The 26233-nt window shown below is 41.7% G+C and overlaps 1 protein-coding gene across 1 annotated transcript in view; it reads right to left on the bottom strand.

Moving 5' to 3' along the window:
* ADGRL4 (adhesion G protein-coupled receptor L4) overlaps nt 1-26233 on the bottom strand; it is a 294420-nt gene that overhangs the window by 56118 nt on the left and 212069 nt on the right. Inside the window, exons 9-11 of the mRNA XM_082265059.1 lie at nt 18003-18205; nt 15261-15440; nt 6704-6907 (exon numbers count right to left, since the gene is read on the bottom strand). Coding sequence (XP_082121185.1) covers nt 6704-6907; nt 15261-15440; nt 18003-18205 — 587 coding nt within the window. The remainder of the gene's footprint in view (nt 1-6703; nt 6908-15260; nt 15441-18002; nt 18206-26233) is intronic.

Raw genomic sequence — 26233 nt, 5'->3', positions numbered from 1 at the left:
ACCCAGCATAGTTCAGTTCACTGGATGTTTGCGGAACAACTGAAAAAAATCTGCTAACCCAGAACATAGCACCCAAACGGCATTGTAGTCTATGTGGGCTAAATCTTGTAATTTTTTCTAAACATTCCAAGGACAATTTTAAGGATTTTGTTTAAATAAAGGGCATGGGGAGCTGGGCACTGCCATAGGGGAATGTACTAATGCAAAAAAAAAAAAAAATTTCAAGAGCAACATTAAAATTACACATATGGCATACTGACGGGAATACCGTAATGTAGAATTCCAGGATAAATCTTACTAGTCTTAAGAAAGCTCCCTCTCCCCTCCTAAGGCTATGTTCACACTGATCCGACACGAAAGTTCTGACTTTGCCCTGGGACTTTATGTCTGACTTCCATACGACTTCAATAAACGAGATCCGATATTGATCCAATTTTGAGATGATTGTGACTTTGACCAACAAAAACAATTCCTTTGCTTCTGATATGGTGTGCGGTCCCCCCCCCCCCCCCCAGATCCATACCAGGCCCTTTGTGTCTGGTATAAATCTTGAGGGAAACCACACACCAAAATTGGAAAAAAAAACAATGTGGAGTCCCCCCAAGATCATACCAGACCCTTATCCGAGCACGCAGCCTGGTAGGCCAGGAAAGGGGGGGGGTGAGCAAGTCCCCCTTCCCTCTGGAACCATACCAGGCCACATGTCCTCAACATGTGGGGGTGGTCCCCATGTTGATGGGGACAACAGCCCCTTCCCCACAACCCTGGGCTGTGGTTGTGGGGGACTGTGGGCAGGGGGCTTATCGGAATCTGGAAGTCCCCCTTTATGAAGGGGGCCCCCAGATCCCGGACCCTCTCTATGTGAATGAGTATGTACCCCTCCCCATTCACCCAAAAAAAGATGTGCAGTGTTACAAAAAACAAAGAGACGGTTTTTGACAAGTCCTTTAGGAAAAATGAAGAATGTCCTTGGTTGTAGCTCCAAGGTGTCTTCTTTCTCCAGTGATGTCTTCTTCCTGTAGTCTTCTCAGCCCTGCTGTCTTCTCCCTCCGTTGTCTTCTTCCTCCAGTCTTCTCCCCATGCTGTCTTCTTTCTCCGGTGATGTCATCTTCCTGTGGTCTTCTCACCCCTGCTGTCTTCTCCCCATGCTGTCTTCTCTCTCTCCAGTGATGTCTTATTCTTTCGCTGATGTTAATCTTCTTCTGCGATGGGGTGGTGAAGTCACAAGGGGCGGGGTCTCCAAGTGGCGTCACCGCATGGCCATGCCCAATAGTTATATAAGACCTAGCAGACACCATAACTGACATAACTGTGGGAGCCAGCGTCAGAGCAGAATTGTTTTTCTTTAATTTTGAGCAGGTTGGCAGCAGCGGCGGAGGAAGAAGAACTAAAAGAAGAAGACATCAGCGAAGGGAGAAGACATCACTGGATGAAGAAGACAGCGGGGGAAGAAAAAGAAGACCGTAGAAAGAAGACATCACCAAAGTCGGAGCGCATGTCAGACCAGTGTGAACTAGCCTTAACAACTATGCTGACTACCCTGTTTTCGAAAGATGTACATTCTTACCTATTTTCTGCCCACTTTGGGCTAGTTAGGTTTAGCTTGGAATTCTACTTTAACCCTGCATGTGATATCTGCAAAGGTGACATTTCGTTTGAAAAAAAAAAAAAAAAAACTTTGCCACTAAAAGACATTTCCTGGCCGGCTTTATTTTGTTTGTAAAAATAAGGTGGGTTCCTCTACAAATCCATACTAGACTCTTTTTTTTAATCTATCCATCCCATGCAGCTCGAGCGCCCAGGGGCTTGCACCTAGGGGGACCCTCCACCATATTTATGGTATCTAATACGGCGGCAGCCGTGGGTGTTCCATGTTAGGCAAGTAGTACTTGGCAACTGGCCAGTTGTATTTTAATTGTAGTATTGTCACTTTGTTTGTCTTGTCTTCTGTTTTGGGTATTACTGCTGCAACCTGTGCATACTGCTGATTAGCACAATATATAATAATGTGATTATCACATTAATAAATAGAATACAAATTATTGAAAAAAATATTCCCTCTGCCTCATTTGTAGCTGACTTTATAGCTTCCTTTTTCCGTGATCTATACGGGACACTTTTTTCCTATATGTCAGGCTATGTTGGCTTACACAATTGGTGTAGGCATGGAGGGTACTTAGTTTATCAGTTTATTTCTCCCGTTTATATATCTTTATAGACTCTTATGCTTGATAAGGGTCTGATGATGGTCTGGTATGGATTTGAAGGAAGCCTCCAGGTAAAAAAAATAAAATAAAAAAAAAGTGTGGGGTCACCCCCCAAAAAAACATTTGTACAAGACCTTCAACCTTGATAAGGGTCTGTTAGGGACTTGAAGCGGTACCCAATGCAAGAAAAAAAATGCCATGAAATTGCCCCCAAAATCTATACCAGACCCTTATCCAGGCATGCAGCTCAGCTGGCCAGGAAAGGGAAGGACAGTGGGCATACACCCCCACCCCCTTCATCTCCTAAATCATACCGTACCAGGCCCTTATTGCCATATGCAAACATTTCCTACCCATCTCTCTTCTTTGTGACTTTTGTTTCTTAGCATAGTACACACACCTTAAACATTTTTGATCAACAAAATGCATTGTTCCCTAGAAAAGAGAAAAGATACTCAGCTATGAATCTTTAGGGAAAAATAAGTCATTTGCTTTACAACTTTCATAAACTCGAACTGAACTTTTCAAAGAGTCTCGGTTAGTGTCTGCTGCATGGCAAAACTCCAAACATTACATGGAAGTTTCTGCAGAAATGTGAGATATAAGGAGGGCTATAGAGAAGCTCAATGAGAGTCCCTCAAGGGGGAATAAACATTACTTATTGCCATCTTGTGCCTAGTGAATATTACCACCTCCCAATATTTAAACAATAAAATAAAAGCAATTATTCCGGTGTGCGTCGCTTCCTGAGCATTCAGTGTCACACAGAGGAATTGATTTCCCCTGACAGAAGCTTCTTTAAATACATATATACATGCTAGGAAAAGTTATTGCTTTCTGCATTATGACTTCAGTCAGCAAGACAACAATCTGAAGTTATTTCACAATGGCAATCTAATGATGGCGAATGGAAAATAGGAAGGAGGCTCTTCATTTGGTAGTAAATTGCTGTATGCTAAAGACTTGCTCAGCTGATTATTGGCTCAGCCAATTGCTCTTTTTTTTTTTTTTACAAAAGTTTTAAAGGAAACCTGTGCCGAGTACAAAGTATTAGTAAGATATCTTGAATATGTTGTGAAGTTTTGGGTACCATTTTGTGTTGAGGCTGTCATGATAACGTCAGCTTCCCTCACAGAGCTTGTGGTTGCTAGGATGCCAACGGGTGCTGGCTTCCTAGCAACCAGACTTATTCAGCTGCCATCTAGGAGTTCCCAAATGAAAGTTGAATGAACTAGTCTCAGAATTTCCCATCAGACTCCACTCACCCAATTCCATGCCTGGAGCGCTGTCAATCAAACGTTAGGTGGGCTTGATGAAGAATTAGTCTCTCAGTTCCCATCGGGCTCCGCTCATCCCACAACACCTCAGCCATGTGGCTTTTTGTGTGACAGGCGCAGTGGCTGGGGAGGGAATTCATGCTGAGTTGGACACTCTGGCCCTAGTGCCGTCGCCTTTTAACCACTTGCCTACTAGCCATTTTTACCCCCCTTTCTTCCCAGGCCAATTTTCAGCTTTCAGCAATGTCGTACTTTGAATGACAATTTCGCGGTCATGCAACACTGTACCCGAACATAATGTTTATATTTTTTTTTTTTCCGCACAAATAGAACTTTCTTTTGGTGGTATTTAATCACCACTGGGTTTTTAGCTAAATAAACAAAGACAGAAAATTAAAAAAAAAAAAACAACAAAAACTCAATAAGGCTGCACTGATGGACACTGATGAGGCGGCACTGATGGACATTGATGGGAACTGATAGGCTGCACTGATGGCTACTGATGAAGCGGCACTGGTGGGCACTAAAGAGGAGGCACTGGTGGGCACTGATGAGGCTGCACTAATAGACAGCACTGATGGGCACTAATAGGTGGCACTGATGGGCACTGAAATGTGACACTGATGGGCACTGGTAGATAGCATTGATAGGTGATACTCATGAGGAGGCACTGATGGGCACTGATTGGCAGCACTGGTGGGTTAAAACCCATTCATGTACTTTTTCCCAACAGGCACAGGCTTCTGTCACAAACACCAACAATTTTGGGCATGTTTACTTGAATTGTTTCTTGATCAATTACAATCGCTTTTAACAGAATGACACGGGAGTGGCCTTTAAGAGGCAGTATGCCACTTCCTGAATGTTTTTTTTTTTTTTTTACAACCACCCTACAGGGCTTCTTTAAGCCTAGTAGCCCCATTTACTTAAATAGGTTGCATTCGGTACTACTACTCGACAAATGTGACGGGGGTGGGGTCATTTTTGTTGTGCCAAATTGCAAAGCATTACAGCTTGCGTATACCCCACATGGCTGCCTATGCGACCTAAGGGGAGAGGGAGGTGGTTGGAGGAGATCAAAACGCAGCTCAACCCCCTCATTTTAACAACCGCCAATCACAAGTGTAAACTAGGACTTTAAGAATTCCCCTTTATGTTTTTGGTTTCACAAAGCTCAACCCCACTTCTGCTGTCTTTTAGGCCCCTTTCACACTTGTGCGACCTGAAAGTTGCGCAATTTTGGCATGATTTTTTTTACTGCGATTTTGATGCAATTTTGAGTGGACTTGAAGCAATGCCTGTGTAATCTTGAGGTCTATAGACCTCAGGTCGCATCAAAGTCAGACCAAAGTAGTGGAGGGACTACTTTGAAGTTGCACAGATATGAACGATACCTATTGGAAATCATTGGGTACGACTTGTCATGAGACTTCAGTCCCAAGATAAGTCGCACAAGTGTGAAAGAGGCCTTAATCTGCTACTGTTTACCCCTAACTCACCCTTTGACTTACTAGTATAAAAATCCATCACAGCCACACAATCCAGCCCCTCTGCAGCCCTTCACCCTGTGAACTGTCAGAGTAATTGTCCATCACATTCACAACTAGTCCCTTTTCTCCTTCTAACACTGTGACCCTCCAATCATCTGGGATGCAGCCAGGAAATATATCCCCATGCCCATCCTTTGATTACCTTTTCCGTATCTGTATGACGGCTCCATTCATCCATTGGGATAAATTGAGTCTGGTGTTTGTACAGTTGCATAGTTACATAGTTAGTCAGGTTGAAAAAAGACACAAGTCCATCTGGTTCAACCATAAAAAAAAAAAAAAAAAAAAAAAAAGAAACAGTATTGAAAACCCTACCATACAATCCCATATACACAATCCTATACCCGCTGTTGATCCAGAGGAAGGCGAAAATAAACCCCAGCAAAGCATGATCCAATTTGCTACAGAAGGGGAAAAAAATTCCTTCCTGATTCCCCCAAGAGGCAATCAGATATTCCCTGGATCAACTTTACCTAAAAATAAAAAATTTAGTACCCATTTATATTATGTACACCTAGGAAAGAATCCAGGCCTTTTTTAAAGGAATCTAGTGGGCTAGCCAGAACCACCTCTAGAGGGAGTCTTTTCCACATTTTCACAGCTCTTATGGTGAAGAAACCTTTCCGTATTTGGAGACGAAATCTGTTTTCCTCTAGGTGTAAAGAGTGCCCCTTGTCCTCTGTGTTGACCCTAAAGTGAACAACTCAAACCCAAGTTCACTATATGGACCCCTTATGTATTTATACATGGTGATCATATCCCCCCTTAATCTCCTCTTCTCAAGAGAGAATAAATTCAGTTCCTCTAATCTTTTCTCATAGCTGAGGTCCTCCATGCCTCTTATCAGTTTGGTTGCCCTTCTCTGCACTTTCTCCAGTTCCCCAATATCCTTTTTAAGAACTGGTGCCCAAAACTGGACTGGATATTCCAGATGAGGTCTTACTAATGATTTGTACAGGGGCAAAATTACATCTCTCTCTCTCTGAAGTCCATGCCTCTGTTACTACAAGAAAGGACTTTGCTTGCTTTGGAAACAGCAGCTTGGCATTGCATGCTATTATTAAGCTTATGATCTACCAGAACACCCAGATCCTTCTCCGCTATGGATTCCCCCAGTTCTACTCCACCTAGTATGTATGATGCATGCATATTCTTAGCCCCCAAGTGCATAACTTTACATTTATCAACATTAAACCTCATTTGCCACTTAGTTGCCCAATGAAACAGTGCATTGAGGTCAGCTTGTAAGTTGGAGACATCCTGTAAGGAAGTTATTCCACTGCAAAGCTTGGTGTCATCTGCAAAGACTGAAATGGTCATTTTAATCCCAGACCCTATATCATTTATAAAGATATTAAAAAGTAAGGGTCCCAACACTGAACCTTGGGGTACACCACTGATAACCTTAGACCATTCAGAGTAAGAATCATTAACCACTACTCTCTGAATTGTATTTTTTAGCCAATTTTCTATCCAATTACAAACCGATCTTTCCAAGCCTGTAGACTTTACCTTACACATTAGCTGTGTGTGGGGAACTGTGTCAAACGCTTTTGACACAGTGAAGCTCATCCGCCTGCTGTGAAAGTGATTTCAGTTTTGGGCTAGATTGCACCTTGTTCTCACTATGTGATTTTGGTTTTATGGAGCTTTCAAAAACAGTACGCACCTGATTTTTGGTCATGCTGATACCGAAGAGGAAAAGCAGCTCAGCCAGGAATAAAGCAAGGCAGAGATTTTTATGAATGGTTGTCCTGGTGCTCTGGATTTCACTAAAGAAGAAGAATGTGAAGATACACAAGGAGAGACAGATCAGGGAGATGATGATCCCCACCTGAGTGATCCTGGTCAGGGCGACGTGATGAATGGATACCTGGAGGAAGCAAACACAGACAATAAACATCAGAGTACACATGAGGCAATGGTCACAACATATCAGTGTTCCTTTTGACGTCAAATTTTGTTTTAGTGTTAGTCAGTCTTTTGACTAAACTGACGTTTTTTGCGTTTGTCATATTTTAGTTATCTGAATTGTAGTTTTAGTCATATTTTAGTCAACTAAAATCTCCACTATATTTTAGTCCAGTGTTTCTCAACTCCGGTCCTCAGGGCACACCAACAGGCCATGTTTGCAAGAAAACTGAATTACATCACAGGTGATATAATTTGCTGCTCAGTGATTGCAGTATTCTATTCTGCATCTCCCCAAGGTAATACTTAAAATCTGACCTGTTAGTGTGCCCTGAGGACCGGAGTTGAGAAACATTGTTTTAGTCTACTAAAATAATGGGTTTAGTTAAATTGTAATGCATTATTTAAAGTGTAACTAAAGGCAAAACTTTTTTTTTTTAGTTTTGGATAGAGTGGAGAGGGATTAGAACCCCCGTCAGCTTGTATTACTGTCTGTGCTCCCATTAGGGAGATTTACCCTCTCTATTTGTCCTGTTTACCATTATCATTAAAGTAAAGCTTTTTTTCATTGCTGATTCCCCCCCCCCTTTTTTTTTGCACAGGCCCGATTGGGGATTCAGTATCCCTCCATGGAGTTTCACTGATAGCCCTTTGAATCACCCTCTTGATATGCAGTACACTTAACATATTTTATGCACAGTCAGGTAAGAGGGCCCTATAATGATAACCTTCAAATCATATGCATTCTTGAGAAACATTTATTAACAAAATATTGATGTGTAGTAATTCTTGTGATAACCTACCTCTACTTACAGTAGTTATGTTTGTGACTAATATGCTGTTTTTTAACTTTTATGTATTATGTATGCGCTACTCATTAAAGTCTCCTGAAGAAGCCACAGGCTGAGAAAAACATGTAGAGCGGGAGTTACTGCTTTGTAAAATAATCACTTGACTACTGTAATATGATTTTATATGTGAAAAATTGTTTTTAATTTAATGTCCCAATAAACTTTTGTTACTTTTATACATCAATTTGTTTTCTGGGCACCTAGAAAATCCAAAATGTCTCTGCTATTTCAATATTTTGATTATGAAGGGATGTAGTGCCTATTAGGGATAGACCGATTATTGGCAAGGCCGATATATTGGCGGCCGATTTGCACTTTCCCCCATATATCGGTATCGGCCCCATAACTGGCCGATATTTCCAATATTTTTGTGACGTCATTCTGCCTTCTTAGGCCGCCTCCCTTGCCTTGGACAGCCTTGTCTGGAGTCAGGACTAGTCTCGCGGGAGTGTATCACAGCCATACACCCACCCACAGCAGCCTGGTGCCAGCCAGCCACCCACATCCATAGGCCCTGTATCAGCCAGCCAGCCACAGGCACTGTACCAGCGAGCCAGCCAGCCACCCATGGGCCCTGTACCAGCCAGCCACCCACAGGTCCTGTACCAGCCAGCCACCCAAAGCGCTGTACCTGCCAGCCACAGGCACTGTACCAGCCAGCCACCCACAGCCCCTGTGCCAGCCATCCACCCACCCACCCCAGGGTGCCAGCCAGCCAGCCACCCACCCACCACAGGGTGCCAGACAGCCACCCACCCACCACAGGGTGCCAGACAGCAAGCCACCCACCACAGGGTGCCAGACAGCCAGCAACCCACCACAGGGTGCCAGACAGACAGCCACCCACCACAGGGTGCCAGACAGACAGCCACCCACAGACAGGGTGCCAGACAGCCAGCAACCCACAGGCCCTGTACCAGTCAGCCACAGTTATTGTACTAGCCAGCCGCCCACAGGCCCTGTACCAGTTAGCCACCCATAGCTCCTGTGCCAGCCACCCACCTACCACAGTGTGCCAGCCAGCCACCCACCACAGGGCGCCAGCCAGCCAGCAACCTACCACAGGGTGCCAGACAGCTAGCCACCCACTACAGGGTGCCAGACAGCCAGCCATTAAGCATTAAACAAAAATTAACATTTTCAGTACCAGATTTGTGTAAAAATTGTCTTTATTTTTCAAAACTTTAAATGTACAAAATATTGACCCATATTGGCAGATACTGATACGTTGTGACCAAAATATCGGTATCGGCCCTGAAAAAACCATATCGGTCTATCACTACTACATATGACTCTTTGACACCCGGCAACATGTTTATCTTCTCTGTTTGTCCTGTTTACCATTATCTTGAATGTGAAAATAAAAGAAAATCCCAAATTTAGGTTGTCCTTAGAAAAGAAATAGTGGGAAAATCTTACAATGGGGACACTAGTAGTGGTGACCTGGGGGTTCCCTAGGATTTCCCTTAATTTGCAGTGATTTCCTCTCACTTCTTGTTTGGTTATGGGACAGGAAGTGGAGGGAAATTTCATTAATCGGACACAGATGGCCAAAATAAATCTGACAGGGGTTATAAAATAACCCTCCCTTAGGCTATCCAAAATAAAAAAAAGTTTTGCCTAAGGTTCTACTTTAAGCATTTCTTTAGAATGGCCAAGCTCCTGATATACTTCTGGAGTAAAAATCGAAAAATAACAGTAGAGATGGGCTCGGGCGTGTTCGAGTTCGTACGTGCCCGATCCCGCCTGGAAGCCGACACTGTATTCCGCTAATAACAGGCACTGAGATATTTCCCAATCAGTAGCTGCACAGACCAGGAAATGTCTCAGTGCCTGTTATTAGCGGAATACAGTATCGGCTTCCTGGCGGGATCGGGCACGTATGAACTCGAACACGCCCGAGCCCATCTCTAAATAACAGGTTATTATTTCTGGTATTAAGGTTTGAACAGGCACTACAGACACAGATTTATGTAAGCTTAAATTGTATGCTTTGTTGTTGAACTTTATTTTTTTTCCTTCCTTGTTTATCTGTATTTGCAAAACTTTCAATAAAAACATTTAAAAAAGAAAAAATAATATTTTTGGCTTTAACCGGTTGCCAACCACCCACCGCCTTTTTACTGTGGCAGGGTGGCTCTCCTGCGCAAACTGACGTAGACCTACGTCGGTCATGCACAGGCAGCTAGGGCTGCTCCCGCCCCCACTCGGCAGCGGGGAAGCCGATGCACAGGTCAGGAGGCTCCAATTGCCGCCTGGCACCCGCGATCGCTTCCCGCTGAGAGAGAAGAACGGTCAGCTGTTGTAAACACAGCCGACCATTCTTCTCCCTGGGATGATCATAGAGCCCCTGTGATCCTTCTATATAGGATCACAGGTCTCTATGATAATTTCACAAGCCCAACCCCCCCGCACAGTTAGAATCACTCCCCTAGGCTCGCATTTAACCCCTTGACCACCCACAATGTTAACCGCTTCCCTGTCAGTGTCATTATTACAGTAACAATGCATTTTTTAGCACTGATTACTGTAGTAATGTCACTGGTCCCCCCAAAAGTGTCAAAAATGTCAGTTAGGGGTCCGATCTGTCCGCCGCAATGGGTAAAACCAAAATTAAAATACGCTCATTGCGATTTTTTTTAACCAAAAATATGTAGCAGAAAACAAATTGGCCTAAAATGTTAAAAATTTTTGATTTTTACATTTTTTTTTTGAGAATTTTATATAGCAGAATGTGAAAAATATTGTTTTTTTTTTCAGAATTGTCGCTCTTTTTTTGTTTATAGCGCAAAAAAATTAAAATCGCACAGGTGATTAAATACCACCAAAAGAAAGCTCTATTTGTGGGAAAAAAAGGACATCAATTTTATTAAGGTACAGCGTCGCACAACTGCGCAATTGTCCGTTAAAATATTGCAGTGCCGAATCCCAAAATATGGCCTGGTCATTAAGGGGGAAAATCTTCCGGTCCAGAAGTGCTTAAACAAAGTTTTGTTGTTTTCTGACAATGTCGATCTTACAGAAAACATGTTTGTTGAGTGATTACAATAGGTGACCTTACAATGCTTCTCAGGGGTGGGAACTGATTTCCCTACCCATAAGATTCTACAGTATAATGATGGGGCTTTAACTATTCCCTTCTCCATTAAAAAGATTAAAAAATGTGGCTTTAAATATACTTTTAATTGGTTTTTGTTTATGGAGATCCTACAGAAAATAGTTTTTGATTGCAATAGGTGATTTTACATTGCAAACTGCTCAGGGGCGGGTACTGATATTCCTACCCAAAGGATACAGTATAATGAACCATCTACGATATTCCCCAGAGGATCTTACAGTTTATGTAAAATGCTAGCACTATATAAAAATGGGAAACAAATCAAAAAGAAACTTACATTTTTGTTAATAATATAAATAATAACAACAGCAATACTACTTCTAATAATAGTAACAACAACGACAACAATAATATGATTTTTTACTCCCTATTAGTCTCTGTGAGCTAGAAAATGGATGAGCAGGTTGATGTAAAATTGAAAAAGCTGCAGTATAGGGATGGTGAGCATGAGCAAGACCAAGGACAGATTAAAACTCATTTTCTCTGTTGAGTTATCCATTAAGCACAAAGTAATTCTCTCCTGAAAGCAATGAGAAAATAATATGAAGTCTGTGATTGGGTTTTACCTGATCGATAATTAGAAAACTTGAGGAACCATTATTTATTTAAAGCTCGGTACACAGAGTCAGATGAGGCCTGAGCTGACATCAGTTGCCTTCTATGAACCTTGCAAGAACTGTAAATTCATATTCCTTGTGTTGATGTTCTCGTTTCAAAATGCCTTCTTATTTTTTATACTTGTGTACATGTACTTTGTATGCTCGTTGAATAGAGTATTGTGCAGGATCTCAGTGGGAATGCATTACTCATATAGGACCCAAGATCACCTTTACCATTCAACTACAGGCAAACATTATATATTTTAATGAAAGAAGTATTTTTAATGTCTAACATAAAAATTATCTTTTATATATGAAAAAGCGGAACTATGCTCCAAAAACAACCTCCAGATATACTGATAATCCTGCTCATTAAATGTATGGACCTTTACAAAGACTTAAAGGGACCCTGCCACCTGCTTAAAAAGTGCAGATAAAAGAAAATAATTATCAAGTCTTTAACGTCCTTTCCATAAATGTTTCTTTTTTTACTTGCAATGTGCCTTTGAACTTGCTAGAACATTTTTCTTCTCCAAAAGAGTAAATTTTCTTGCATAGTCCCCTCCCTACTTGCATGTCTTAGCCCCCTCCTCTTCTGGGAATGTCAAATTACTGTTTGTGCTGACCCAGCACGTTCGCCCTTCGTCTTACCTCCCTATGTAGCTATAGAATACTATAGAGTAGCCATTCTCATCCAGGGTTCAGTTGAACCCAAGTATTCCTCCAAAGGTTGCTAGGGGTTTCTTGATCTGTGGCTAACTGACTTACCATCTGATGGTGCCTGCATTTTTCCAGGTCCACTGCCACTTGGCAGAGCCAGTGGCATGGTCAAAGGTGGTGGCACTGCAAAGGTGAATCTGGTGGCACTGCAAAGGTGAATCTAACCACCCCTGTAGGCGAGGCTATCATCCTACTTACCACCACCAATGTAACAAACATTTTCCCAATGACCCTCATAGACAAATTTTACCAAAGGTTACTCAGCAGCAGTCCCAGGGCTTTTGAATGTCTACACAACAAAAGCTTTTACAGGTAAATGGTCTGGCGAGAGGGTCTCTGTAAGACCCAAACAAATGATAGATCATTCTGGAGCAACATTATCCGTGCAGTTGCCACTAGTTGACTTTGGCTTGATGGCACATAAAAATAGTAATAATAATTAAAGTTCAAAGACATTGGTCACATGATCTTTCCCCCAAGCCAAAACACCATTATGACTTTCATTCTAATCAATGTAATTTAAAGATAAGAATTTTTTTTTTTCTCTCACAAGTTTCTCCTTAACGATAATTTTTTGGGTAATTTTTCACTTAATGTTTTGATATTAATATCACAATGAGAGACCTCCTTACCCCCCCTTTTTTTTTCTCTTTCACAAGTTTTTCCTTCACGATAATTTTTTGACTTCTTGGGAAATTTTTCACAAAATGTTTTGATAATAATATCACAAGAGAGACCCTTTTGGGGCCTTTTTTTTTCTTCCCTTTGGTTTAGGAACTATTAAGGTGCAGTAAAGCTGGTATTTGACACAGATGTATAGAGGTATCAACCTAATTTTACTTGTTATTTGTTTCTTTTTTTTTTTGTGATTTTTTTCATTTCATGTATTGTCGAAAAAAAATGTAATAAAAACATATAAAAAAAAATTAAGATAAAAGCCTTTTTCTTTTTTTTTTTTTAGCTTTGGATAGAATATAGATGGATTAGGAATTGAGGGTTAAGAATTTTTTTTTTCTGCTGCCAGTGTGGCATTGGGCAGATTCACTTCCTGTCTTGGAAACAAAAGAGGAAGTGAGAGAACACATCTCCAAAAGGAGGAAAACATCATTAAAGATTTCCCCCTGCAAGAAAAGTTCAGTTGGTACCAAATAGGCATTGGCAAGCATGCGCGGGCACATTAGCATGAGCACAAGAAGAAATGTACATATGCGCGTGAGCTCGCACGTGCACACACTGGCGCCAAAATGCCTATTTAACCACTTCCGGACCGCTTGCCGCAATTTTATGTCGCTAATTTGACGTTAAATACTGGTGTTATGGCAGCAGATAGCTGCTATAACCGCTGTATTCTTTTTACAGGGCGGGCGATCCTCTTTCACCTAAAAGTGGTCCAAGCAGCAGATTCGCCGTGGGGGTCACTTTTATGGGTGGCAGGAGAGGATGCACCCGCCGCTTCCCAGTCATTTTCCCTGCTTACTGGAGCCGTCGGTAGCGGGGAAATGATCCGGTCCTCTCAGATGCTGTGCAGGAAGTCGAGTGAGAACAAGATGGCCCCCACTCGACTCTATGGCTTTGAAGGACTGGATCAACGTCATACATTGCATCCTCCCAATGGCCTTAAAGGGCCCATTTTTTTTCTTGCTGGAAAAACATGACATTTTTTTTTTTTTTTTTGCTTTTAACGGTAGATGTGAGATCTGAGGTCTTTTTGTCTAGGGTCTCTTCTAAAAAAAAAAAAAAAAAAAATATATATATATATATATATATATATATATATATATATATATATAATGTTTGGGGTTTCTAACTAAATTTCTAGCAAAAAATTCTGATTTTAACTTGTAAACAACAAGTGTTAGAAATAGGCCTGGTCCTTAAGTGGTTAAGCTGAGCAGTGACAGGAACACCTTGTTAAATGGTCTTCCAGCTTGTCCCTGTTTTCCTGTGCCCTGATCTGCTTCCTGCCTACCTGTGTTTGACCCGGCTTGACCTCAACTCTCCTCTAGATTCCCGCCTGCCTACCTGTGACCTGTATCCTGACCCTGCTCTTGTCTCACGTTCCTTTACCCGCATTGCCTGACTGTTGACAACCCCTTGGCTTGTGTTCTGGCTACGCTCCTGCCTACTGATCCAGCATCAGAGTGTTCCAGTTCCAGGTGCCTGCCTGGTGATCCACGGCCATCAGTTTCCTGTCAAGCCTCAGCTGGTGCCACCTGCTATACCAGCCCTCGTGCCACTCTGTGTCCCACACTACCTGTCATCTCTACCAGGGGAGTTGGACAGGAGGTGCAAGAGAAGCCCCCTCTACAGCTCAATCTCCACCAGGTACGTGATACCCCCTCTCTCAAATGTTGGATTATCCATCATTTTCTGGGCTGGTGCCGTATCCCCCTAAAAGCTGTGCAGAGTATTAGTGGGGGCTAATACAAGATCAAAGTTCTTCTACCATTTGATGTATCAAGCGGTGTAGTGGGGTGGCACAGTGGTGTAGTGGTTAGCACTTTCACCTAGCAGCAAGAGGGTCACTGGTTCGAATCTCAACCACACCACAACACTACCTGCCTGGAGTTTGCATGTTCTCCCTGTGCCTGCGTGGGCTTCCTCTGGGTACTCCGGTTTCCTCCCACACTCCAAAGACATGCTGGTAGGTTAATTGGATCCTGTATAAAAAATAAAAAAAATTGTCCCTACTATGTATGTATGAATGTGAGTTAGGGACCTTAGATTGTACGCTCCTTGAGGGCAGGGACTGATGTGAATGTGCAATGTATATGTAAAGCGCTGCGTAAATTGACAACGCTATATAAGAACCTGAAATATATAAAATAAATAAATATCTTTTCACAATTTAAGTTTACGTTTCAGTATAAATTGAGCCTAACATTGCAAAGTCCACGTGCTAAAAATGACGCTAATGTGTTGCTCTTTGGTTAGACATTGTCATAATTCTACTTTGCCAAGAATATAGCTAGGATGTACAAAGTTAACCAACATCTCTGCCTTGATGGTAGACTCCCATAGACTTACTTGGTTATGACTGGATGATGTCATCAGTATAGCAAAATGTGTGAGATGGTTACACTTGCATGATGTGTGGCTAACATTGGCATAATCCACTTCACAACCTTCAGTAGACCATTCACCCTGAAGAGTCTCCACCTGGTATTTCCAAAATGCACACTTTGAAGTTTCAGGGTCCATGGATGGCTGTAAAGAGTTGTTTTTAAGATTACCGATTAAAATATTTAAACCTGAGACTGTCAAACAAATTACATTGACTGCAAGACACTACCCTGGGGAACATTTTTAAAAAAAATTAGATTAGTAGGGAGCAGTGATTTTAATAAAGTTTAAAGTAGTTGTAAAGGTAAAAGTTTACCTTCCAGTAGTCGCGCCAGCCCCCTTAAATACTTACCAGAGCCCGAGCTTGATCCAGCGCTGTGCACATCTCCAGCAGATTTTCTCCCCTCTCTCATATGCTTGGCAGAGAGAGCCATTGGCTCCTGCTTCTGTTAGTCAAAACCTGTGAGCAGGGGGCAGGGGCAGGGCTGAGCCGCACTGTGTGTCTGAATAGATGCACACAGCTTAGTTCAGGATTGAGCACGCACAAGTGCCCCCAGCTTGCTGCTTGCTTTGGGGGCACTCAAAAGGGAGGAGGAACCCAGGATGCTGGCCCCCAAAAAAGCAGGTATGTATATAATGTTTGTTATTTAAAAAAAAAAAACCTTTACTGTCACGTAAAAAGGGCAACATTAAAAATGTGTATATATCACCAACTGTATGTAGCAGTTGTATTTTTGTTCGACATGCAGTCTCTGTGTTGTATTATTTAAATTGAAAACCGACCCCAGGACATGGGAGGTCGGCATCAGACAGTGATTAGGCACACCTGAAATACCCCCTGCACACGCCTATAGTGATTGGGGTATAGTACTAATATAATTTGGCCACAAGATGGTGCCCCTAAGACCTTTTCCAAGGCAAGGGTTAGCTTGTGATATGTGGCTTGACTTCCTGTCTCTTCAATGCCCAAGGAGGATATAAAATTAGTTGTGAACAGCCCCAGACGACGTCAGATATGATGAAACACATATGACCATGATGCCACCATGTATTTAGACGTGCAGTAGAAAGTGTGTCTATGTAGTTCCAAATGGGAATTTTTGCACAGTGCTTTTCATTGTTATTTATTGTGAATAGTTGTAACATATTTTTAACAAAGATCCCAGTTGATTTTACACTATGAGGAGCGCTTGGCTCTCTTTTCTTTTTCTAACGAGGATGTAGGGCTTGGAGAGAATTGATGCTGAGGAAGGGTGGTTAATATTTGGTTCTTGCACCATTGGATCTCTTCCACGAAGATGTTTGCTGGTTGACCGGGAAAGATTTTATGCTGACCAGAGGCAGTATTCAGTTCATACGCTATATGAATGATCTTTCTTTAGAGGTCAGAAAACAGAAGGTGGAAATTCTGCCCAATGGAATACAGCCATTACATAGAGAGGTGAAGTTACAGCTTCAGCCTGATCTCCTCCTGGCTATGCTCCTCTGACATGTTTCACCCTGCCTGCAAAGCCTAATCATATATGATTAAGCCCCATAGATGGAGTGAGACATGTCAGAGGAGCAAAGCCAGGAGGAGTTCAGGCTGAAGCCATATCTTCAATGCTCTAAATAGTGGCTGGGTTCCGGTGTGCAGCATTTCCACTTCCTAATTTCTGATCTGTTTCTGCTAGCCTGGATGAGCTTGTTTATATGTCGGCACCCGATGCATGCTTAGGACTACAGGGGGAAGTTTTGCAATGCTTGAGCAGTACACCATGTTTTTTGCATCTTTTTTTATTTTACTAATATTATTTTTATTTTATTTATTTATTTTTTTATCAATATTTTTCCAGTAGGCCGTTTTTGGGGGAAGCACAGTGGTGGAGGTCCTTTGGGAGTGGAATGCATATGAACATTTTTCTGGATTGTATTACATTTCTTCTCAAGGTGTTTTTCTCACTTTGCACATATATGTGAAGGACTTTTTGCTTCTAATGCACAATACATTTATTATGATGGCTCTTGAATTGATTCTTTTATGTATATTCACATTTGATAACTATTTAATTTGATATATTCATTTTTTTTTTTTATGATTAGTGCAGCGCTTGCTGGTATTTAATAGCCTACAACAGTCGGTGAGTTAACATTTTGCCTAAAGTAGATAATTGAAGAATTGATTCTGACCCCTGCAGTTGGCAGTCACACCTGGCACATGATTTTTGTTTCCATATTGAATAAGCCTGCATTTCAAGTGTTGTACTTAACACACTTGACCACGCACATGGCTTTTATCCCATATTAATAAGCCTGTATTTCAGGTTTTGCACATAACACATTTGACCATGAAACAGAAACGGTTACAGAAGGACAAACTATCAGAAAAAAAAATCTATTCTATTTTATATGTAGAAAACGTCAGAACATTCTCTCATTGTACTGTCTATGAGGTCAATGAAGAGCTTTCCCCTTCCAAACGCAAACTTTTAAATTCTTAAGTCCCGTTTCCATAGCAACCATCCAATGAAAAAAAGACAGACATCTCACTTTTAATTTCTGACTTAAATAGGAATCGCAAAGTTCTGAAGAAACTTGGGTGTGATAGGATGTAAACTTTATTCTCCTCTGCTTGTAGTTGACCCCAGGGTGTAATGACAGTCACTAAACCCCTACTGGATTTCTGAAGAACCCGCCAGCACAAAATGATCAGTAATAACCATTTACCTCTAAATGTCTCAGCGTGAACGTGACTTTTTCTAGTTGGTAGAGGGTAGGAGGGTTGGAATTGATTGCTGCCGCAATAATCGGTGAGTTTACCAGGTCACCAAATTCCAGTGAATTATTATCTTCAGCCAGATCATAGTTTTCTGGAGATGCAAGGAGTACGCCAATGCTGTCATATCGCAGGAACACAATGCTCACAGTGCCTGGGGGAAAAAAAGAGGGTGAGGATTTTAAAGGTACAGAATATAAAAGACCACGCTACAGTTTAAAAGCTATCGATAACTTTAATTAAGTTATTCCTAACTGACCCCTCTACCCATACAAACTGTATCCTATGTAACACTAACCCAACACTAACCCTCCCTGTAAACCCAACACTATCCAAGCCTGTAACCCTCAACCAACTGTCTCTATAACCCATTAATAACCCTTCCTGCAAACTTTACATTAACACTCCTTATAACCCTCACACTTACCCTCATTGTAAGTTTTTGCACTAACCTTCCCTGTAATCTCACCACTAAACTTCCCTGTAACTCTCACGCTAACCCTCTCTGTATCTCTAACATTAATCCCCCCTGTAATTCTAACACTAACTCTACCCAGAAACCCAACACTTTCTTAGTCTGTAACCCTCGCTGTCAACCATGTGTCCTTACAACCTTTTTAACAACCCTCCCTGTAAGGTGTACATTAACACTCCCTATAACCCTCATACTAACCCTCATTGTAAGCTTTACACTAACCTTCCCTGTAATCTCAAGACTAAACCTCCCTGTAACTCTCATGCTAACCCTCTCTATATCCTTAACAATAACCCTCCTTGTAACCCTAACACTAACTCTACCCATAACACTAACCTTCCCTGTAAACCTACAATTATTCTTCCAGCATCCTTAACACTAAACCTTTTTGTAATTCTAGCACTAACCCTTCCTGTATCCCTAACACTAACCCTACACATAACCCTAACACTCCCTGTATCCCTAACACTAACACTCCCTGTATCCCTAACACTATCCCTTCCTGTATCCCTAACACTAACCCTACACATAACCCTAACACTCCCTGTATCCCTAACACTAACCCTTCCTGTATCCCTAACACTAACCCTACACATAACCCTAACACTAACACTCCCTGTATCCATAACACTAACCCTTCCTGTATCCCTAACACTAACCCTACACATAACCCTAACACTCCCTGTATCCATAACATTAACCCTTCCTGTATCCCTAACACTAACCCTACACATAACCCTAACACTAACACTCCCTATATCCATAACACTAACCTTTCCTGTATCCCTAACACTAACCCTACACATAACCCTAACACTAACACTCCCTGTATCCATAACACTAACCCTTCCTGTATCACTAACACTAACCCTACACATAACCCTAACACTAACACTCCCTGTATTCATAACACTAACCCTCCCTGTATTCCTAACACTAATCCTCATTGTAACCCTAACTCTAATCTTCCTTGTAAAGCTAGCACTATCTCCACACATAACCTTAACATTAACCATCCCTGTAACCCTAACACTGACCCTCCCTGTAATTCTAACACTAACTCTACCCATAATCTCAACACTAACCATCCCTGTAACCCTAACACAAATTCTCTCTGTAACCCCAACACTAACCCTCTCTAGAATCCTAACACTAACTGTACCCATAACCCTAACTCTACCTGTAAGACTCACATGAATCCTCCATGTAATCTATTATCCTGCACTAAGTTTACGAAAGTTTACCCTGTGTAATGGATCATTACCATCAGTCATTTTTGGATGGTTAACCCATTATTGAATTTAGGCCTGTGGTAGGGGTGCCTACTCTGTAATATCAGGGGTAGAAGGAGGAAATGCTACTGCTTAGGTAGGTTTGCAGAAGCAAAATAACTCACAATAAGTGTGGAGCAGCATGGAGCTATCCTATTTGGTGTCAATAGGAAGGCATGAGACTATGAGGAGGGGAGCCACAGTGCAACCACCCAAAGTAGGATTGCTATATTATGCCTGAGTTTTAGGGGTTCTGGGATTCTGAATTCAAGGAGACACCTAGAGGTCCCCATAGATCAAGGCTTCTTTAGCAGGAGATGACTCCCCCCCTTTGTCTCCACCAGGTTTGCTTTAAGCCTATTTCGGCAGCACACATCACAGCTTGGCTTACCCATAGCTTCCCCATAGCCCCTTTAGAATACCTACTTTGTCTCTCTCTTTTTTTTTTTTTAAATGGTATATCTATACCCTTTTCTCTAGCCTGGTCCAGGGGCAGGTCCTCTTCACTCTCCGTCTCCTCTTCCCCTGGTGCTGTACAGATCCTAAATGCTGCATAGAGTGGCATCACATAATAACATAGTGCCACTCTCTGCAGAACTCTCCTGTTAATCCAAGAAAGATGTGAATTCTTGAAGCCCTGGGCCCATAGGGAATGGCATGAATGTTGCCGGGTGTCGTTCAACACAGAAGACAAGCAGCAATGGATTGCTAAGTGGTTAAATCTGTAGTGGACACCGCACAAGAGGAGGTGAATATGGCAGCCAGAAATTCTTTCTTGTTTTTTTAGCAGCTGCTGGGGGTTCCATGTGTTTAGTTTTGCTATAGCTGGGCTTTAGGCTAGCCCAGGGGTCTCCAAACTTTCTAAACAAAGGGCCAGTTTACTGTCTTTCAGACTATGGGGGGCAGACTCTGCTAAGTGGGATTAAACAATGCCCAATCTTTGGTTTTAGGGGAGAAATAGTTGGTGTCAGTGGGAAGAATAGTGCCCCATTTTTTTTTTTTTTCTGTTAGTGGAAGGAATTATGCCCCATCATTGGTGTCACTGTCAATGGAAGTAATAGTGTCCCATTGTTGGTGTCAGTGGCAGGAATTATGCCTCATTGTTGGTGTCAGGGGCAGGAATTGTACCCCATAGTTGGTGTCAGTGGCAGGAATATTGCCTCAAGGGCTGGTAAAAGGTAAGCAAAAGGCCACATCCGGACACAAGGCCGCAATTTGGAAACCACTGGGCTAGTCAAATGCTTACAATGTGATTATGCAATCTACTATATTAAGGTTCCTGCCTCAGTGGCAGGAATTATGCCTCATTGTTGGTGTCAGGGGAAGGAATTGTACCCCATTGTTGGTGTCAGTGTAAGGAATTGTACCCCATTGTTGGTGTCAGTGGTAGGAATTATACCCCATTGTTGATGTCAGTGGCAGGAATAATGCCTCAAGGGCTGGTAAAAGGCAAGCAAAAGGCCGCATCCAGGTGCAAGGCCACAGTTTGGAAACCACTGGGCTAGTCAAATGCTTACAATGCGATTGTGCAATCTACTAAATTAAGGTTGAAAGGTAAAAAATGTAAAATCAATACCTTAGAAAAATTGATCAAACATTTTTTAAACCGCATAGACCTCTCTCCGGTCTATCCAGTCATTGCATTATTTATTTAAATGTTATGAATACAAAGGATCTCATGTGAACCTACAAATGTGGACAACCTTAGATTTCCATCTATTAGTACAATCAGATGGTAGGATGTGTGACTTGCCTATAAAATATATTGCTTCTAGATACACAGAGCAAGCTTTTGTTTATCAGACATGATTAGCGCCGTTTCATCTTTGCCACACCGCCATTGTCTTTTTGTCGTCTGCATCCACCAAGCTCCTTCTACTGCCTTTACATCCTTGCTCACTGTAAATACATGTATATTTTCCGTAAATAAACGGACAACGGTTGTTTGCCTAATTGCGCCTAGATTAATACTAGAGGGGGCGATTTGACAAATGCTGTCAGGTCTAGCATTGCATTGTGCTCATTTATTCAGCTAATACTATTTTAATGAGCTGTGGCACATTTCTTTGATTAAATCGTTCTTTAAAGTCATTTGCTCTGGCTATTAAGGGCTGCGAAAGCAATGTTATTCACCTCCATTGTCATTGGTATTCACAGCCAGGTTCCCGGTATCTAAACTGCCGAGGAATAATCACACATGACTGTGTGTGTGCGCCTAGACTGGGGCAGATATATACCTGATGTACATCCATAGAATTACATCATTACATATCAGTACATGAGGATGCACACATTATATACACCTGAGAAATTATAATTATCCTTTATGTATAGAATGCCATCACAATACATACTGCCTTGCATGAAATAATAATTACTATACGTTCTGGCTGAGCTTGTTAGTTGCTAGGTTCTTGTTGAGGTATAAAGGGAATATATAGAGATTTAAATGTATTTTCTTTATATGTTCAGTACACAAAGAGGACCTTCTTTTACAAATAAAGTTTGCACCAATGTAATCCTGCCCTCCACTTTTTTTTTAAAAAAAAAAGCTTAGAATGCTGACCTCCCTATTTATTATTTTTTTTAGGTAAGTTTGCTTTTTATTTTTTATTTTTTTTAGTTTGCCTTTTAATATTTTTTTTTTAGTTTGATTTTTATTTATTAATTTTTTTTTTAAATTTGCTTTATTTATTTATTTATTTATTTATTTTTGTCCATCCCCATCCCTTGCCACCATTCTCATCTTGAGGTATAAAGGGAATATAAAGAGATTTAAATGTATTTTCTTTATATGTTCAGTACACAAAGAGGACCTTCTTTTAAAAATAAAGTTTGCACCAATGTAATCCTGCCCTCCACTTTTTTTTTAAAAAAAGCTTAGAATGCTGACCTCCCTATTTATTATTTTTTTTTAGGTAAATTTTCTTTTTCTTTTTTTTTTTTTTTTTTTAGTTTGCCTTTTAATTTTTTTTTTTTTAAGTTTGCTTTTTATTTATTTATTTTTTTTTTTAAATTTGCTTTATTTATTTATTTATTTATTTTTGTCCATCCCCATCCCTTGCCACCATTCTCACCTAGAAGCGAATAACATTCCATTCACTTCTTGCCTCCTACTGAAACATCAGATATCTCAGAAGACATAACCTTCCATTCATGTACCAGATACTAGATCTTGCATATGTGCAAAGATCTGACCCTGCGTCACTGGGCTGCAGGAACCTGGAAACAATGGAGAGGGCAGTGTGGGACGGGACGTGGAGTAGGAGAGCAGAGTGCAAGAAGAGAATCTGTTGGGCTAGCTTGCTCCTCTATCCTTGTGAGCAAGTCAGGAGTGGTGAAACGCGTAAAGGAAGGTTGGTTTCCAGGTAGAGACTTTGTTGCATGCGGTTTTTAACAATTAATAAATACAGCAAGAGGAGCTAAGAGTGGAGTGCGGTTGATACATTTTTTCATATTTCTAATGGGGAGTGGAGAAAGACTACAATGGCCGGCACCCAAGTTGTCCATGTACAGGGGAGGCAAGTCTGAAACGGAGCTGTGGATTTAGATTGACAGGTTAACAGTACATTTTCCGATGTGAATGATCTCCTGCATACAGGAAAATCCTTCCTCTGTAACCCATTTACTATTCCTTGTCAGTCAAATTCCCCTCGCCTTGATATGAAACCTCAGAGGATTTTGTAGCTGCTACCAGGCATGTCCTATGAAAATACAGTTAATTTGTTGCAAGCAGCCTCATGTATTATCATCATCACCCTCCACACTACGCCTATATGAAAAGATTTAGAAGAAATATAGACTCCGTTCAAAGTAGTTCTGCATCAGTCAAACAGAATACATTGTAATTTGGGCTGCTCATTGCACATAATAAGCTTTGGCTCTGCAACTGTTTGCGGCATAAAAAATAGCAATGGATCATTTAATTCACACATTTGCTGAAACTTGAAAATGTAAATCCAAATTCAGCAGAATGGTTTTATTCATAATTGGCAAATTAAAAGCTCATACATAAACAATGTTCTACATTCAGTAATACATTGTCTGGATCCTGAAAGAGAGGCAGAGCGATGCATTTTTGTACTTTATACCAGCCTGCTGTATACTGGTGAGCCCAGATCAGGGATTTAGTTATATCTTCACCTAACACAAAGGCGAGAATTGGCCACTCTTTTGGAAGGAACATTAACTCTAGTTGGATTACCTTGGGTAGAAGGTTTTAGGCCCAATTAATGGTATATTTTGCCCAATTGATGAAAAGTTGGGTGCTATGGTGGACAGGCCATATATGTAAAGTGGACTTACTGAAAGTATAATGATTTTCTATCATATGCCGAAAATCTAGAAATAGGTGAAGCCTAATAGTCGTACATCTGCAGTGTGAGTTTATATAAAGCAGGTGTCTCCAAACTACAAGAATTTCTCTGACCCACAGCTTGGGCCAGTGGCATATCCTCTATGGAGGATTCAGGTCTGCAGAGGTGTCTTCCTATCCCCCCAACCTTCCCTCGCAGTCTCCAGTGTAGGTCCCCCTCCCACCCACACATACACTACACACTGCACTATCATCATCACCATCATTGATTTCTAGGACCGCCAGCATCTTGCCAACCATCGACATGCTTTTTCTAGCATTTACAGGAAGATGGAGCTTCCTCTGTCCAGACCTGAACCTTACAGTTGTAGCAAGGACTCTGGTGGGGACCCTGATGTAAGCAGGGACTCTGACAAAGACAATGATGTGAGGGGCACTGATGGGGTCCCAGATGTAAGGGGAAACTAATAAGAACCTTGATGTAAGGAGGACTCTAATGGGGAACGGATGTAAGAATGACTTTGATGTAAGGGGGAACTCTGATGGAGACCCTGATGTAAGAGGTACTTTGAAGTAAAGGGGGACTTTGCTGGAGACCTTGATATAGTCGGAACTCTGATGGGAACCATCGATGTACGGGGGGATTCATTCATGGCCCATTTACTATAAAGTTTGGGGACCCCCAAGGTAAGGCAGTAGTTCTTAACCTTTCTGAGGCCAAGGTCCAGAAAAAATCTTTCAAAACCTTCCATGCCTCTTTAGTAAAGAAAAAAGGTTATGTTCACACAAAAAAGTGGGAATGCAAAAAATATATTGACTCTATATGAGGCTGGGGGATAGAGATTGTAGAGTGGGTTAGGAGACTCTGCAGCAGAGTTGGTGTCCTGCAAAGGATAACGTTTCTGAAGAAAGCTTGGGGGTACTGTGGGACACTGTTGAAGGTTTGGGGCATTATGGAAGGCTAGGGCAGCAGGCAGGGGGGGACTGTGGGAGGCTGGGGGGCACTGTGGGAAGCTGAAAAATCTCAGGGGGCCTGGTGACACTGTGGGCCACTATGGGAGGTTGGGGGCACGATGGGAGCTGGGAGGCACTGTGGGAGATTACGGAATCAGCAGCTGGCTGGGGGCCTGGGAGAAGGGAGACCATGGCCTGGCAGTGGGCCACGGCCCAGTGGCTAAGAACCACTGATATAAAGCACAGCTCCCTCTGACAACTGCCATTTTCCAAAAGATTGGTGAAGGATCTAGTGATGCCACCGCTGTACTGCTCACTGTTGTCCTTGTTGGAGAGGAAACGGTTCCTGAGGTCCTGCAGTGCAAGTATCTCCCTGCTTCTGGTTTAATAATTCTGTGGATGTGTGGATCTTCACTTTTCCTGCTGCCTATTGCTTATTACCCCACCGGCCATCAGATCACCAGCAAATACTGAGCAAATGTCTGAAAAGATCAATCAGTTGGGGTTCAATTTAACATTTAACAAATTTGCAAACCTCAAAAATCTAGAATCTCCCAGTTTAAACTCCCATTGAAATCAATAGAAATCAAACAGGGGCCCCTAAAAAAGTGCACATTACAGAGCATCAAATGAGGCAGAATTTTGCAGGATGGTTTGGGAAGCTCTTGGCAGCCCTACTGAATGATATAATGGGGTCAAAAAAACAACCTGAACCACTTTAAAAAAATAATCTGCCATCATATTAGAATAAAAGGGTGGGGCCTGATGGCTCTCGTAGTCAAGCTACGGGTGCCCAGGCAACAGCAGAACAGATATAAGGCAGAAACACCCTCTGGACCACCCCTGGTCTATTTTACCCATAAGCATTTTTGTTAGTGCAAACTGCCCAAAAAAATTGGATTCAGTTTAGAACATCTGAATTTCGGGATTACTGGTGTTCAGGGATGCAAGATAGTGTAACAGTTATTATTCATTTTCTCTAGAAGGACGACACCATCTTTGTTCAGACACCATACAAGGTCATTGTCCACCTGGACTGAAATACTGGCTCCCTAAGAGAGAGGAGAGTAAGAAAATGCTTCCTGCTGCCTGCAGCAGACTGGTGACATCATGCCAGCCTAGACAAAGTCATTAGACTGAAGTTTAGGGACTACTTTTTATTTATAA

Source organism: Pelophylax lessonae (assembly GCF_965119305.1).
Source record: "Pelophylax lessonae genome assembly, chromosome: 8".
Lineage (NCBI taxonomy): Eukaryota > Metazoa > Chordata > Amphibia > Anura > Ranidae > Pelophylax > Pelophylax lessonae.
Note: the sequence above shows the minus strand (reverse complement) of the source record. Positions and strands in the feature narration are given on the sequence as shown.